This window comes from Musca domestica, unplaced genomic scaffold, assembly GCF_030504385.1.
Source record: "Musca domestica strain aabys unplaced genomic scaffold, Musca_domestica.polishedcontigs.V.1.1 8, whole genome shotgun sequence".
NCBI classification, from domain to species: Eukaryota; Metazoa; Arthropoda; class Insecta; order Diptera; family Muscidae; genus Musca; species Musca domestica.
The window spans coordinates 21,187,158-21,205,601 of NW_026712409.1; the positions used below are offsets into that span (position 1 = coordinate 21,187,158).

Here is an 18,444-nt window from a genome sequence, read left to right on the forward strand (position 1 = left end):
AGAAAATTCCTCAATAGACATGTAATCAGTATTTCTACGCATTTAATCTCAAATCGAGCACCAGCCACAAAGGTTACATAGGTCACAAACTATAATCGGTTCATCGTATGACAGCAGCTTCATAAGACCCAAAACATTGATTTTTGATGAATAGTTTTTTAACGAGAATTATCAAAGAATATTTTTTTCAAGGACTTCCAGAGCCATAAATGTGGATTTTTAAAAGGATATTTTTCAAGGACCAGCAAGTCAATAAACGTGGATTATTTTAAAGAATATTTTTCAAATATATTTTTTAAGGGCCATCTGACCTATAAACATGTTTTTTTTTTTTTTTTTTTTTTTAAATACATAAAGGTTGATTTTTTAAGGAGTAGTAGACTCATAAATGTGGATTTTTTAAAGCATGTTTTTTAATGAGTAGCAGACTCATAAACGTGGATTTTTAAAAGGATATTTTTCAAGGAGTAGCAGACTCATAAACGTGGATTTTTAAAAGCATATTTTTCAAGGAGTAGCAGACCCATAAACGTGGAATTTTAAAAGGATATTTTTCAAGGAGTAGCAGACCCATAAACGTGGATTTTTAAAAGGATATTTTTCAAGGAGTAGCAGACCCATAAACGTGAATTTTTAAAAGGATATTTTTCAAGGAGTAGCAGACCCATAAACGTGGATTTTTAAAAGGATATTTTTCAAGGAGTAGCAGACCCATAAACGTGGATTTTTAAAAGGATATTTTTGAAGGACTAGCAGACCCATAAACGTGGATTTTTAAAAGGACATTTTTCAAGGAGTAGCAGACCCATAAACGTGGATTTTTAAAAGGATATTTTTCAAGGAGTGGCAGACCCATAAACGTGGATTTTTAAAAGGATATTTTTCAAGGACTAGCAGACCCATAAACGTGGATTTTTAAAAGGATATTTTTCAAGGAGTAGCAGACCCATAAACGTGGATTTTTAAAAGGATATTTTTCAAGGAGTAGCAGACCCATAAACGTGGATTTTTAAAAGGATATTTTTCAAGGAGTAGCAGACCCACAAACGTGGATTTTTAAAAGGATATTTTTCAAGGAGTAGCAGACCCATAAACGTGGATTTTTAAAAGGATATTTTTCAAGGAGTAGCAGACCCACAAACGTGGATTTTTAAAAGGATATTTTTCAAGGAGAAGCAGACCCATAAACGTGGATTTTTTAAAGTAGCAGACCAATAGACGTGGATTTTTAAAAGGATATTTTTCAAGGAGTAGCAGACCCATAAACGTGGATTTTTAAAGTAGCAGATCCATAAACGTGGATTTTTAAAAGGATATTTATCAAGGAGTAGCAGACCCATAAACGTGGATTTTTTAAAGTAGGAGACCCATAAACGTGGATTTTTAAAAGGATATTTATCAAGGAGTAGCAGACCCATAAACGTGGATTTTTTAAAGTAGGAGACCCATAAACGTGGATTTTTAAAAGGATATTTATCAAGGAGTAGCAGACCCATAAACGTGGATTTTTAAAAGGATATTTATCAAGGAGTAGCAGACCCATAAACGTGGATTTTTAAAAGAATATTTTTCAAGGAGTAGCAGACCCATAAACGTGGATTTTTAAAAGGATATTTATCAAGGAGTAGCAGACCCATAAACGTGGATTTTTAAAAGAATATTTATCAAGGAGTAGCAGACCCATAAACGTGGATTTTTAAAAGAATATTTATCAAGGAGTAGCAGACCCATAAACGTGGATTTTTAAAAGGATATTTATCAAGGAGTAGCAGACACATAAACGTGGATTTTTAAAAGGATATTTATCAAGGAGTAGCAGACCCATAAACGTGGATTTTTAAAAGGATATTTATCAAGGAGTAGCAGACACATAAACGTGGATTTTTAAAAGGATATTTATCAAGGAGTAGCAGACCCATAAACGTGGATTTTTAAAAGGATATTTATCAAGGAGTAGCAGACCCATAAACGTGGATTTTTTAAAGTAGCAGACCCATAAACGTGGATTTTTAAAAGGATATTTATCAAGGAGTAGCAGACCCATAAACGTGGATTTTTAAAAGGATATTTATCAAGGAGTAGCAGACCCATAAACGTGGATTTTTTAAAGTAGCAGACCCATAAACGTGGATTTTTAAAAGGATATTTATCAAGGAGTAGCAGACCCATAAACGTGGATTTTTTAAAGTAGCAGACCCATAAACGTGGATTTTTTAAAGTAGCAGACCCATAAACGTGGATTTTTAAAAGGATATTTATCAAGGAGTAGCAGACCCATAAACGTGGATTTTTTAAAGTAGCAGACCCATAAACGTGGATTTTTAAAAGGATATTTATCAAGGAGTAGCAGACCCATAAACGTGGATTTTTAAAAGGATATTTATCAAGGAGTAGCAGACCCATAAACGTGGATTTTTTAAAGTAGCAGACCCATAAACGTGGATTTTTAAAAGGATATTTATCAAGGAGTAGCAGACCCATAAACGTGGATTTTTTAAAGTAGCAGACCCATAAACGTGGATTTTTTAAAGTAGCAGACCCATAAACGTGGATTTTTTAAAGTAGCAGACCCATAAACGTGGATTTTTTAAAGTAGCAGACCCATAAACGTGGATTTTTTAAAGTAGCAGACCCATAAACGTGGATTTTTTAAAGTAGCAGACCCATAAACGTGGATTTTTTAAAGTAGCAGACCCATAAACGTGGATTTTTTAAAGTAGCAGACCCATAAACGTGGATTTTTTAAAGTAGCAGACCCATAAACGTGGATTTTTTAAAGTAGCAGACCCATAAACGTGGATTTTTTAAAGTAGCAGACCCATAAACGTGGATTTTTTAAAGTAGCAGACCCATAAACGTGGATTTTTTAAAGTAGCAGACCCATAAACGTGGATTTTTTAAAGTAGCAGACCCATAAACGTGGATTTTTTAAAGTAGCAGACCCATAAACGTGGATTTTTTAAAGTAGCAGACCCATAAACGTGGATTTTTTAAAGTAGCAGACCCATAAACGTGGATTTTTAAAAGGATATTTATCAAGGAGTAGCAGACCCATAAACGTGGATTTTTAAAAGGATACTTTTCAAGGATTTTTTAAAGCATATTTTTCAAGGAGTAGCAGACCCATAAAGGCGGATTTTTTAAAGAATTTTTTTCAAGGAGTAGTAGACCCTTAAACGTAGACTTTTAAAATGATATTTTTTAGGGAGGAGCAGACCCATAAACGTGAGGACCATCTGACCCATAAACGTAGATTTTATAAAGAATAGTTTTCAAGGACCCTATGATACATAAACGTGAATTTTTTTAAGAATATTTTTCAAGGACCCTATGGCCCATAAGCTTGGATTTTTCATAGAATATTTTTTTCAAGGACCCTATGGCCCATAAACTTGGACTTTTCATAGAATATTTTTTTCAAGTACTCCAAGGGACATAAGTGTGGATTTTTCAAAGAATATTTTGCAAGGACCCTATTATAGAATATTTTTTTCAAGTACTCCAAGGGACATAAACGTGGATTTTTCAAAGAATATTAAAAAACTTGGATTTTTTAAAGCATAGACTATCAAGTTAATTATGAATTAATTTTTAAAGAATATTTCTTCAAGGACCATCTGGCCCATAATCGAATCTACGTTTATGAGTCAGATGGTCCTTGAAGAAATATCATTTAAAAATCCACGTTTATGGGCCAGATGGTCCTTGAATAAATATCCTTTAAAAATTCATGTTTATGGACCAGATGGTACTTGAAGAAATATCCTTTAAAAATCCACGTTTATGGGCCAGATGGTCCTTGAATAAATATCCTTTAAAAATTCATGTTTATAGACCAGATGGTACTTGAAGAAATATCCTTTAAAAATCTATGATTGAGAAAATAAAAAAAAAAACTCACACACACAACTTTACAATTCAGTATTATTTTAATTTGGAAACTTTAAAGCGCTTATATTGCGCCCTCTAGAAGAACTCAATTAATCGTCATCTTCTTCTTCTAGATTCCGTTCAGCAAATTGCGTTTTCTTAAGTTCATCCAATATGGCGCCCAACAAAAACAGCCCAACAAGAGTTTCGGCCAGATCGTCGTCTGTATGTACCGATGGCGATGTTTCATTCAGGTCGGGAGTTATCTCGTTATTTTCCTCATCATCACTGACGCCAGTGATGACAAAAATAATTCCCACAATGTGGCCGTCGTTCGACTCTCCATCCTGTGTTTCCGATGGCGTTGCTGTTATTTCTTCGACAGGACTCTCTGTGGCAATTTCATTTTGCTTGTTCTTCATGTCGTTCAAATCCTTGGCACTCAAAACATCAGCACGCAGCTCATCTTCGGTGACAGCGTCACGTCTTACCCGATGAATTTCAACTTTGCCCTTGTAGGGGCATTGATAGTTCTCAGGATCTTCGGTTGGCAGCGATCGCTTGTCGCGCCCCTGATTGTTAAGGGCCAAAATAATGAATTCCTCATTTGAGTTCATGAAACAGGAAGCTTTGGAGTTTTTAAATTTCAGCTTTTCCATGCAATCAACTTGGAAGAAATTTCCCTTGGTTTCACAAGGCACATCGTCGGCACTTGGGACACAGAGGGGCAGTGACATAATTCCTGACATCTGCAATGCAAAGAGACACAGCAGGATTGTGAGCTTCATGATGAATTTATTTGATGTCAACGTGTTGTTTGTATTCCAAGACGTCTGGATCGGAACTGATTAGTTGTGTAAAACGTATTTAAACTTTACGACTCTTCTATGTTGTTGGGTTTTTACGTTGGCGATAACGCAGATGAAAAATGAATTCCTAGAAAATGCATAGATGACTAATGGAGGTGTTCATTTGGTTGCTGATCAGTTTGAAAATTGTAAATAAATTACTAGAAAAATCTCGCTGAGACAAGGAAAAAAATTAATAAAAAACAAAATTAACCCATTGTGGGCATACATATATGATTAAAAATGTTAAGGAATATTTTTCATGTCCACTTAGATATATAGTCTTTCAAGGATCATCGGAGTCATAATTTTTAGATTGAAGAATATTTTTCAAAGGAACATCAGATCCCTAAACGTGGATTTTTTAAAGAATATTTTCAGAGGACCATCAGATCCCTAAACGTGGATTTTTAAAGAATATTTTTGAAGGACTAGGAAGCCCATAAACGTGGATTTTTTAAAGAATATTTTCAAAGGACCATCAGATCCCTAAACGTGGATTTTTTAAAGAATATTTTCAAAGGACCATCAGATCCCTAAACGTGGATTTTTTAAAGAATATTTTCAAAGGACCATCAGATCCCTAAACGTGGATTTTTTAAAGAATATTTTCAAAGGACCATCAGATCCCTAAACGTGGATTTTTTAAAGAATATTTTCAAAGGATCATCAGATCCCTAAACGTGGATTTTTTAAAGAATATTTTCAAAGGACCATCAGATCCCTAAACGTGGATTTTTTAAAGAATATTTTCAAAGGACCATCAGATCCCTAAACGTGGATTTTTTAAAGAATATTTTCAAAGGACCATCAGATCCCTAAACGTGGATTTTTTAAAGAATATTTTCAAAGGACCATCAGATCCCTAAACGTGGATTTTTAAAGAATATTTTCAAAGGACCATCAGATCCCTAAACGTGGATTTTTTAAAGAATATTTTCAAGGGACCATCAGATCCCTAAACGTGGATTTTTTAAAGAATATTTTCAAAGGACCATCAGATCCCTAAACGTGGATTTTTTAAAGAATATTTCAAAGGACCATCAGATCCCTAAACGTGGATTTTTTAAAGAATATTTTCAAAGGACCATCAGATCCCTAAACGTGGATTTTTTAAAGAATATTTTCAAAGGACCATCAGATCCCTAAACGTGGATTTTTTAAAGAATATTTCCAAAGGACCATCAGATCCCTAAACGTGGATTTTTTAAAGAATATTTTCAAAGGACCATCAGATCCCTAAACGTGGATTTTTTAAAGAATATTTTCAAAGGACCATCAGATCCCTAAACGTGGATTTTTTAAAGAATATTTTCAAGGGACCATCAGATCCCTAAACGTGGATTTTTTAAAGAATATTTTCAAAGGACCATCAGATCCCTAAACGTGGATTTTTTAAAGAATATTTTCAAAGGACCATCAGATCCCTAAACGTGGATTTTTTAAAGAATATTTTCAAAGGACCATCAGATCCATAAACGTGGATTTTTTAAAGAATATTTTCAAAGGACCATCAGATCCCTAAACGTGGATTTTTTAAAGAATATTTCCAAAGGACCATCAGATCCCTAAACGTGGATTTTTTAAAGAATATTTTCAAAGGACCATCAGATCCCTAAACGTGGATTTTTTAAAGAATATTTTCAAAGGACCATCAGATCCCTGAACGTGGATTTTTTAAAGAATATTTTCAAAGGACCATCAGATCCCTAAACGTGGATTTTTTAAAGAATATTTCCAAAGGACCATCAGATCCCTAAACGTGGATTTTTTAAAGAATATTTTCAAAGGACCATCAGATCCCTAAACGTGGATTTTTTAAAGAATATTTTCAAAGGACCATCAGATCCCTAAACGTGGATTTTTTAAAGAATATTTTCAAAGGACCATCAGATCCCTAAACGTGGATTTTTTAAAGAATATTTTCAAAGGACCATCAGATCCCTAAACGTGGATTTTTTAAAGAATATTTTCAAAGGACCATCAGATCCCTAAACGTGGATTTTTTAAAGAATATTTTTCAAGGACTAGTAAAACAATAAGCGTGGATTTTTTAAAGAACCTTTTTCAAGGACTTTCAGGCCCATAAACGTGGATTTTTAGAGAATATTTTTCAAGGACTAGTAAAACAATAAGCGTGGATTTTTTAAAGAACCTTTTTCAAGGACTTTCAAGCCCATAAACGTGGATTTTTAGAGAATATTTTTCAAGCACTAGCAAACCCATAAACGTGGATTTTTTAAAGAATTTTTTTCAAGGACTAGCTATACTATAAACTTGGAATTTTTGAAGAATATTTTTCAAGAACTAGTAGGACCATAAAATTGAATTTTTTAAAGAATATTTTTACAAGGACTAGTAGGACCATAAACGTGGATTTTTTAAAGAATATTTTTACAAGGACTAGTAGGACCATAAACGTGGATTTTTTAAAGAATATTTTTACAAGGACTAGTAGGACCATAAACGTGGATTTTTTAAAGAATATTTTTACAAGGACTAGTAGGACCATAAACGTGGATTTTTTAAAGAATATTCCAAGGACTAGCAAGCCCATTGAGATTTTCAAGAATCATTTACCTATAAACATGAAACTCATGCAAATATTTATATTTCATAGTATTTTTTTCATGGATCTTTTTTTAAGAATAATTTTTTTTTAAGCTCATCTGCCGATAGTCTTGGATTTTTAAGGGTCATGTGGATTAAGTAAAAAATTTTTTAGGACTTTTGGAGACGGAATCTTGGCTATTTTTAAGAATATTTTTTCCGCGACTCGTGGAATTTTAAAATATTTTTTTTTGTTACCATTAACTCATAAACATGGATTTTTCTCTTCAATACCCGTACTGAAAATCGGATCTACTATCATGTATATTACCCAAAAATTTTTCGTATGGACCATAGCAACTTGTTTTTTTTTTTAAGATTTTGCTCCAAAGGAATTTTAATCAGTAGATTTTGTGTCTCTTTCCTTTTAAAAATCTTCCTTCCTTGTTATTGAAATGAACGCAATTTTTTTAATAATTTTAAACTGATTTCTAGGAAATAATCTCAGCATTGCATCACCTAGAAATCAGCAATGGTGACCTTTTTTGCTGAACCCGAGGAATCTAAAGTTAGAAAGTAATGGAAACACAACAACAAAAATCAGAATCTTATCATCAACCAGAGAATTGCACAGAGATTTGAAACGTTGTGTCTCGAATAAGAAGTGAGTGGAGAAAATGTATAACGTTTAAGCGTAAAATTTTTAAAATTTGTAAAAAGTATTTGAGGAGTTTTAGTCGGAGCCAGGAACAGTATTTTTACCCATGCATTATTTAAAAGTACCGGTGTTCACTCGAGTTTTTAAAACTCAATATTCTGGGTTTAGAACTTCAATCAATACTTAAGCTGCATAACTAAGTGCTCTTTATAACTAAATGTACAGGGTGAGATAAAAAAAACTGCAACAAAGTCAAATGCCACAATTTTTACATTTTTTAAGTGCTATTGAATGAAAGCATTTTGATCGATTTCCTTTTTGAAATAAAGTTAAACAGTTCTGCAAAAATATTAGCTTTGGTTTTTGACCGGTGGAATTGGCCCTGAATATTTACGTCAATTGCTATCCAAAATGCTAGGCTTCTGATCTGTCCTAAACTCTAGCTGCATGCACCTTCGCGTCGATCGGTCTATAATTGTGACCTGTAGAGTAACTGTAAAGTCAGAAATTTTGCAATATTATCACCACGATAGGCCTTTATTCTGACCCTATCCTTTAGTCAATACAAAATTTCGAGAGGATCGTCCTATAATTGCGACCGGTAGCGTTACGGATGCATGTATACACATAGCTAAACTGACTCAGCTCGGCGAGATTGGAAGATCGATGTATAACATCGTGGCTCAATGACCAATAATTCGAGTTGTTACAAATTTGTTGGCCTAATCAAAATCATAATACCCCCCCAACACATGCATATTGTTGTTCGGGTATAAAAATTAAAGGAACTTTAACAAAAAGGAATGGATAAATGGATCTAGGAAAAGTCAATAAAAAAAAGTCTTAAAGTCGTGCGGAACCGACTTTTTGATACCCTACACCACTTTCCACATAACAATTAAAAGTTTTATAGGAGAATTCAATCATACAAGCTATGATTATAATTTTAATTTTAAGTTCAAAGGACTAAACATGCCGAAGCATTTGTATCTTTTAAATTCGGACTTGTATTGACCATTTGGTGCACAATTAATTAGAAATCGGATAAAGATATATATGGGAGCTATATCCAAATGTGAACCGATCTCGATAAAATTTGGTAAATATATTTCTGAGCTGTATTGGATATATATCCCTGAATATCGTTGTTACGAAGTGCATATTACGGCTGTGGGTAACAAATATAACAAATCGAATGAACCGATATCTGAACCGATCTTCACCAAATTTGACATACTAGCTTCTAGACTCAATTCGATCGTTAGTGCCAAATTTCATCCAATTTGGGCAAATATTAAACGTTTGGTGCACAATAAAAGGTAAATCGGACGAAGTTATATATGGGAGCTATGTCCAAATCTGAACCGATCTCGATAAAACTTAGCAAATGTATTTCTGAGCTGTATTTGATATATTTCCCCAAATATTGTTGTTACTGAGTGCATATTACGGCCGCGGAGGACAAAAATAACAAATCGGATGAGCAATATATATATAGGAGCTATAGCTATATCCGAACCGATCTCGATCAAATTTGGCATACTTATTTTCAGGCCTAATTTGGTTGTATGTGCAAAATTCCACACCATTTGGGCTGATATTACACGTTTGGTGTACAATAAAAGGCAAATCGGACGAAGATATATATGGGAGCTATATCTAAATTTTGACCGATTATCTCGAATTTCAATAGGGTTTGTCCTTGGACCAAACAAGTGATCTGTGCAAAATTTCATCTGGATCGGACAATTAAAGCGACCTGTACTTTGTTTACAAAGATACATGGAAAGACGGACGGACGGACAATACGTTTTCAAATCTCCAAGGGAAGGAAGGTTTTATTTTTGAAAGATGGGTTTACATAAATAACGAAGTGTTCAGGACATGGTTTACGGACTCTCAGTTATAGATTTTTCAACTGGTTATCATCATAGAAAATGTTGACGAATATACTACAGCGACGATTAGGTGGGAGGGTGTTAACGGATTTTGTATGTGTAATTTTTCTGAAGAGGATTCCCCTCAACGATCATAGGGGCCTAAAAAATTAGTAAGATACCTTTTTATACCCTCCACCATACTATGGAGGGTATATTAATTTTGTCATTCCGTTTGTAACTCCTCGAAATATTCATGTCAGACCCAACAAAGTATATATATTCTTGATCAGCGTAAAATTCTAAGACAATTTAGCCATGTCCGTCTGTCTGTCTGTCTGTCTGTTGTAATCACGCTATCTTTCGAACAAATTGAGATAGGAGGCTAAAATTTTGCACACATGTATATTTTCCCAGTAGGCAGGTTAAGTTCGTAAATGGGCCATGTAGGTCCAAGTTACCATATAGCCCCATATACCGGTACCTCCCGATATTCGGTATTTTGATGATTTTAGCGACATTATTCACCGGAATTATTTCAATTTTGGTATTTGAAATTCGTAATGGATACTACAGCCTAAGACAGAAAATTATCTGTGCAGGTCCACGTCTTCATATAGCCCCCATATAACGGTACCCCCCGATATTCGGTATTTTGATGATTTTAGCGACATTGTTTACCGGAATCGTTTCAAATTTGGTACTTGAGGTTCGTAATGGATACTTCATCCAAAGTCAAAAAAGCCCCCATATAACGGTACCCCCCGATATTCGGTATTTTAATGATTTTAGCGACATTATTTACAGGGATTGTTTCAAATATCACATGTGAAGTTCGTAATGGATACTTCAGCCCATGCCAGAAAATTGTCTGTGCAGGTCCACGTCTTCGTCAAGCCCCCATATAACGGTACCCCCCATATTCGTGTTTTGACGATTTTAGCTACATTATAAACAGATTTTTATTCAAGTTTCGCATTTAAATATTGTAATAATTTATGACAAAAGTTGCCCATGCAGGTCCACGTCGTCGTATAAGCATTCGGTATTTTTAAGATTTTAACAGAATTTTTAACGGTTTTTTTTTGGAAATTGCCAAATTTGTACCAAATGGTGGAGGGTATAAAAACTTCGGCCCGGTCGAACTTACAGCTTTTTTACTTGTTTCTACATTGAATGGGCTATATTGTGTCGTAGATATAATGCTGTGGTTATAATAAATTAAGGCCACGTCAGTCTCACAATTAGTCAAAACAAATTGAGAGTTTATACGAAAAATTTCCCAAAATAAGATGTTTGTTTGCAGATAAGTCAAGGTTAAGTGGGGGCACAATAGTTCAATGAATTTCGTATATCCGCTTTCATTTGATAATGATATTACTCGATATTTTGGAAAAGCGAAAAAAAATTTTGCAGATTATTCAAATTAAAAGGCACGCGACAATTCCAATCATGTCGAAGTATTAGAGATATTCAGATATCCAGGTGTTCATTTTTTAATTTAGAATTCAGCGAATACAAACTGGGACGAAGAAAAAAATAGGTCCCTTATGACCTTACTATTTTTGGGTTCACATTTGATTTAAATTCCCCCCAAATGTGAAGTGTTCAGAAAACTCAAACATCAACAAAATTGACCTTAACGTTGTTCTAAATTCTTGAATTAATCAAATTGTCCATGTACTCACTTTTCAATATCCTGGGGTTGTTTGATTTTTTTCAAACTTTTAAAAGAGTGCCTTTGGAGATTATTTCTTAAATAACAACATTCAGTTGAAAATATTTTTTTTTATCGCCAAAACCAAAAAATCAGCCTTGGCATTTATTTTTTAGATTTTTGTGTTTGTTTTTTTGAAAATACTTCATAGAAATTTAGGCATGGGGCTTCATTTCCTTGGCCAAAGATTCGAGTTGTTGCTTGGCAGATTCGATCAACTTGTCGGCGGTTTCCTTGAATTTCTTGCTTTCTTCGGAGTTTTCCAAGGCCTTGATTTTCTTGGCAACATCTTCAACGCCTTCGTTGACCTTGTTCAATTGTTGGGAGACTTCTTGGCTCAAACCGGGATGGGCGGTCTTGAAGTCATTGCCGAGCTTTTCCAAGGCGGCGCGCAAATCCTTGATGACGGGGGTTTCCTTCAATTGTTCGGTCTGGGGGGGAGAAGAAAATAAAATTAGTATTTCCTTCAAATGGAGGAAATTTTTTTTCCGAAAAACTTACATCCTTTTGGGCACCCTCAATCCAGACCTTCATTCTTTCTTGGGCAGCATTGAAACGTTCGAGGGCCTTCTTTTGGAAATCATCAGCATCCTTGGTGCCGGTGGCCTCAAAGAAGGCATTGCCCAAATTCTTCAAACCATTTTGGATGGCACTGAAGACAGCATCGCCGGATACCTCAGGGGCGGGGGCAGATTCACGGGGAACGCGAGCAGAGGCAGCCTTTAAAGAGAATTATATTCCACATTTAATTCCAGGATATTTCAAGGATACATTTGCCAACAATCTCAATACTCACAGCCAAGATGGTAAGACCAACAAGGAAGAACAATTTCGACATTTTGATTTGTGGTGGTTCTTTTGCCTTCGAAGTTTCAGACACAAGTGATTTGAACTATGTCGGGCCATTAGAATTTATACAGCGATGATGTGATCATGATGATGCCCTTTTGGCTGCTTATCATCCGCCACCAAGCCATCCAGAGCATAATTCCATGCTATCACCAAGCGTTCCGTAATACAAGTCTAGCTTATATTTGTCGCATTGATGGTGGTTATCAGCTAGCTTAGCATTGGAAATTGTCAAAATATCAAAGCGTTTGTATTTTTTTTTGTACAGTGGGTAGTGAGAAATTGTAGGAACTGAAGAGACAGAGGCTGTTCGAATGGGAAAGTACACCCTGTACCAATAGAATATAGAATTCAAACCCATTTAGGACGTATGTGACTTTTAAAACTAAGTTAGCCAAAGATTAGGTCGTGTGCAATGACGGAAGACACAATACAAGAAATATTGGAAAACTGACAAAACCTTGGAAAGGGCATACCTAAAAACCTTCGAAATCATCCCTACCTCGAATTTCCAAAATCTAAAATCGTTTATGCAGGATATAAGTTTAACACCGGCGATTTCTCTGAGAGCTGTGGAAAACCAAAACTAGAGTTAACGAAAGCTGAGTTAAGGAATTGTTATGGGTGATTACCAAAAATATGAAATAACAAAAAACAAGTTATCAGTCGGTTTAGCCGGCAGCTGTTTACCATCAGCCAATGTTCGATTATTTAAATATATTTTGACTTGCGTTGTGATTATTCCAAATTTTGACCCTTAGCTGAAGAAGTACCAGAAGGAATGGTCTGATTTATCCCATCTTTATAACAGAACATGTGCTGTGATGAGCTTCATAGATATTCAAAATGTTGACCCTTTGTGGGGAAGTTCCAGAAGGATTGGACCGATATATCCCATCTTCACAGCAGATCTTGTGTTAGTAGAAATTATGGGATGTGTGAAATATGAAGAGAACCGTATGCTTATTTGGAATTTTATAATCGTTTTGGTTATTCAAAACGTTGACCCTTTGTGGGAGAGGTACCAGAAGGAATGGTCCTATCTCGACCATCTTTTTAACAGATTGATAGAAATATTGAGATGTGCCAAGATGCCTGAATGGAATCGAATATTGCGTTTTATGAGTTTCATGGATACTCCTTCTCCACACCAGACCTTGGGTTAATAAAAACTTGGTGATGTGTTTAATTTGAAGATAATCGGACTCTTAGGTCACATTTTATAAGAGTTATAATTATTTAAAATTTAGACCCTTAGTGGGGGAGGTACTTGATGGAGTTGACCGATGTTGTCCATTTTCGCATCTGACCTAGCAGAGATGCGAATATAGGGATTTGCAAAGTTGCTGTAAAATCGGATTGCCCTCTCTCTCTCTCTCTCTCTGTGTAGTAAAAAATCTGTCTTTGAAAAGTTCGACCTTTTGTTGGGGGAGGTACCTGAAGGAGTGGACCAATTTCATTTCAGAAGAAGTTTGATAATCATATTACGTTATACCAAGTTTGAACCAAATTGGATACTCCCTTCGACCTTTGGTACAAATTATGGCCTTCAAACAGCCAAGGAAACCGTCACACGTTGACCGAATGTTGCTCTGCGGAATTTTGGCCCATTCCCGGCGAAGCGCTTGTTTGAGTTGATCGACACTTTGGTGTTTTTTAGTGCCAACCTTGCTTTCCAAAATACTCCAGACACAATGGTCCAACGGATTGGTATCCGGAGATTTTGTGCGCTGGAAATGAGGGAACCTAATTTTGTAAAGCGGGAGCACTCTCCACCACTCTCACAGTGTGCGAGTGCGACGGTGCTGAGTCCTGTTTAAATGTTCAAGGTCCTGTTTAAATGTTCAAGGCCCTCTAAAATATTTTCGCGATAATATTCGGCATTTATTCTGATGACACGATCGATTAATACGAGCGGAGAGCGACCATCAGCTGTTTTGGCGGCCATCCCCATGGCCGGCGCTTGAGTTCTGGTGTCTGGTGGCCAACCGAAGGTGCACATTTTGAGCTGACCTCTTTGGAAAGTAAACACGATCATTTTGTTTGTTTACAAACTGCTGGGCAACGAATGTTTTCTCATCGGAGAAAACCAAATTCGGCAGTTCACCACTTTCGGCCAAGCTCTTTTGAGTCTTTTTTCTTTCTGTTGCGGTTTAAGTTGTTGCACTTTTTGGAATTTCAATGGCTTTACCTCGAGGTCATTTTTCAATATTATTTCAGTATTTACCGAATGGAATATTGCTATATGTTCAGCTCACGAGCTGACGACCCGACGCGGGTTTCGATCAAGTCGCTTCTTTACTTTTCGAACCATTTCTGTTGATGTCTTCTTCCGTCCACTTCCTTGACGTCGGGCTACGCTAACAGTATCACTGTAACGAGCCATGGTACGAGACTCAAAAGATTTATTCAGATTTAAATGCTGGAGTGCTCCAACGATAGCCACTTGCGGGTTTCCAGCCAAATATAAAGAAATCACACCATCACACTTGAATTCCATTTTTTTCTGGAAAATTTTCACCAAAATGCTTTTGTACGCTTGTAAAAAATATAATGAGCTGTCATTGGAATAATTTTAACAGCTGTCGGACGAGTGGCTAGGAAATGACAGCAGTCTGAAGTTGGTTGCAGTTTTTTCATTGCAGCCTGTATGCATAAAATGAATAGATTCCAAGGAATCTTTTTTCGAAAATTTCCAAAAATGTTGAAGGGAGGGTAGATCTTGCCCCCTCTATTTTGGTTACTGTGAGCTATCAACTTTCAAAACGCCGATACAAGCGTCTTCTATGTTTAGCTCAATCAATTTGCTGAATTTTTTTATATTATTATTTTTGATGTTGCACAGTGTAATTTTAGCTGAAACCCTAAAATATCGAAAGCTAGGAAGTGCCGCCATTTAGGTACTATACACAACAGTAGACGTATATATGAAATTTTCTGCTGGGAAAATTTATCCCATATTCCCATTTAATGTTAATCATTCGAAATCAAATTTCAAAACACATCACCACAATAGAGTGAGGTGTTAAAGGGCTTAGAATTTTATGCTAATCAAAAAAGTAATTATATTCCATAGGGTTTCCCATAAAGATTTAAAGGTGTTGCAAATTGAATACCACAATAAATATTCATACCCTCACCCTACCAAATTGTGGGGCCAAACCAATCTTTTGCTTTTCACTGTAAGCACTGTCTACTTCTTATCACAAAAACTTAAACTAACTCTAGTTTTGAATTTTATTTGACAGAACAAAAAAAAAAAAAAACATAACCAGAAGTTCATGTTTTTGTGTTTTCGACAATCGAAACTTAAACACATACCTACACACATACACATTTACAATGCAACTAATCAACAGACAAACATACAAATATTTTGCCACACATTTCTCCCTGTGTTATTATCAGCCTCCCCACAAAACACTTTGGACTTGGAGCTCGGTTTCAAAAATAGCCTCCCCAAACACTTACGTATGTTCTACACATTGAACAATGCAAGATAATAATAATAATAGTTTAGAAATATTTGAAAAGTTTATGAAACATATATATTTCTGTACATACATACATACAAACATACTGTCGTGTTCTTACAGAAATGCTGTTTGGTCAAACTTATTTTTTTGAACAAAGGCATCGAATATTTTTTGCTTATTTCCGGCCTTGAACATTGCTCTTTGTGTCGCGTGCTTACACCATAATTTGTTTACAATAAAATTTGAAAACACCATAAGGTAACGGGTTGATGATGGTGTGTATTTTACATTATCGCCCAGTATTTTGGTTTGAAATTAAAACTAAAGAAAATTATAACAAGTAAAACAAGTAAGCAAAGGCTACAGTCGAGCGGGGCCAACCGTTGAATACCCTACAACACTAGAATAAACGATACAGTTTATATAGGCGAGATACTCGAAAGAATTCCACAAGATATTGTGACAAATAATAAAAGAAAACCATCAGGTTTCGTTCTCTAATTTTCGAATAATAGCAACTTTAACTAATTTGCTCATTTCCAATTTATTGGAAGATGTTGCACGTAAATGGTCTTCCTAGATCTGGAATCAATATTTCCCAAAGACCTATAATCTCTCAGAAGTGGCAAAAGATTAACATTTATTATTGGTTTTTGACTGAAACGCATTTATATGAGATACAGACATTTGACAATATTCTTCAACGAAATCAGCGTTAACGAAATAGTCAGAAGTGAATTCTCCAAAAAGTCACTGGAATGGACATTTTCGTATTTTGTCTACAAAAGTTGGCAAACTCCTTCACACATTGAATATTTTTGGATGGCCATCCAAAACTGCTTGGCTTTTGCAATGTCCGGTAACCCCCATTCAAATGTGCGTGAAGATCGGGCGATAATTACGACCTGCTGACAATTTTGCAGTTTTTTGGTCCATTTCAACCCCTAAATATATGGCGATCATCTCCAAAAAGAATAGGCTTTTATTCTGACCCACATCTTATCTCCATGCAAAATTTCGTAAGGATCGGGCCATAAATGCGATCTGTATATGATATCCTGATATCCTAACTACTTAGTTTTGTTAGCTGTAAAAATATTACCAAATGTTTGATTCAAAATGAAAATATGCCAAAAATGTGACAAAATTGAAAAATTGTGAGAAAATTTTAAAAAATCAATATTTTCATCTTTAGGGGGATATTTTTATGCGATTTTTTTAGACGTTTTTTGTTTCCTGCCAAGAGGCCATTCTGAATTAATGAGAACTGTCGAAATCAGTTCAGCCATTCTCGACATATAAGAGATCTTTCAAGCATATCTTCTTTGATAGACATATATATCGCACATATTTTGCTATATATCCGTTTTGTTGGATGTAAAGATCAGAAGTAACCTTGTCATGGCTTTGTGATTTCGCCGGGATTTAAAATATTCGCGGTTTAATGAAAAATGTTGAATTTTTTCAACAAAAAAGATATGGTCTATTATACCCGCTAAATATTATCCGATGACCACCCAAATTGGTAGGCTTCTTCCGCGCCCTAAACTCTAGCTACATGCGATAGATTGGTCTATAATTGCGACCTGTATAGCTATTGCAAAATCCAACATTTTTTCAGTATTTGGTCCATTTCAACCCCTAAACATTTGGCGATCATCTCCAAAAGAAATAGGGTTCTATTCTGGCCCCATCCCCATCTACATTTTAAATTTCGTGAAGATCGGGCCATAATTGCGACCTGTAGAGTGATTACAAATTAACATGGACAGACGGACGGACGGACATACATAGCTAGATCGACTCAGCTCGGCGAGCTAGGAAGATCCATATATACTTTCCCATGTGGGAAACCAATATTTCGAGGTGTTACATAATTTCTGGCCCAATCAAACTTATAATACCCCCAACACATAGTGTTGTAGGGTATAAAAACATTAAGTTCGGCCGGGCCAAACTTTTAATACCCTCCACCTTAGGGTAAAAGAAACATTAGAAGCAATGTGGCAAAAACCATTAAAATGTCGAATATCGGGAGGTACCGTTATATGGGGGCTACACCAAAACGTGGACCTATAATTACAATGTTTCGCCACACGAAGTAGGACCCATTATGACCCACAAATACCAATTTTTAGACAAATCAGGAAAAAACCATCAAAATACCGAATATCGGGAGGTACCGTTATATGGGGGCTATACCAAATCATGGAGCCATACATGCAATGTTTCGCCACCGGAGCTGGAAACCATTATGACCCACAAATACCAATTTTTAGACAAATCCGTGAATAAATGTGGCAAAAAAAAAACTAAAATACCGCACATAGGGAGGTACCTTTATATGGAGGCTATACCACAACGTGGACCTATACATGCAATGTTTTGCCACACGCTCACCCGTTATGACCTACAAATACCAATTTCCAGACAAATCCGTTAAAAAAAATGTGGCATAAATCATCAAAATACCGAATATTGGAAGGTACCGTTATATGGGGACTATACCAGGACGTGGACCGATATATCTCATTTTCAATACCAACCATCCTAGACACAATGCAAATAGCTCTGCTAAATTTTGGCGCTCTACGTCAGA

The 18,444-nt window shown here is 35.5% G+C and overlaps 1 protein-coding gene across 1 annotated transcript; it reads right to left on the reverse strand.

The window, feature by feature from the left end:
- Positions 1-11,668: 11,668 nt before the first annotated feature.
- LOC101898763 (Apolipophorin-3 precursor) lies at positions 11,669-12,475 on the reverse strand. Its single transcript, XM_011298347.3, has 3 exons — positions 12,317-12,475; positions 12,022-12,240; positions 11,669-11,951 (listed from the first exon to the last, which is right to left on the reverse strand). The coding sequence occupies exons 1-3, from the start codon at positions 12,356-12,358 to the stop codon at positions 11,676-11,678; spliced, it is 537 nt and encodes a 178-aa protein (XP_011296649.1). The 5' UTR covers positions 12,359-12,475; the 3' UTR covers positions 11,669-11,675.
- Positions 12,476-18,444: the final 5,969 nt, after the last annotated feature.

Bases quoted from the DNA above. Each gene is read 5' to 3' on its own strand.
- LOC101898763 (XM_011298347.3), bottom strand. From the start codon at position 12,358: ATGTCGAAATTGTTCTTCCTTGTTGGTCTTACCATCTTGGCT. The intron at 12,241-12,316 runs GTGAGTATTGAG...TTCTCTTTAAAG, and splicing joins TTGGTCTTACCATCTTGGCT to GCTGCCTCTGCTCGCGTTCC. The intron at 11,952-12,021 runs GTAAGTTTTTCG...TCTCCCCCCCAG, and splicing joins TTGAGGGTGCCCAAAAGGAT to ACCGAACAATTGAAGGAAAC.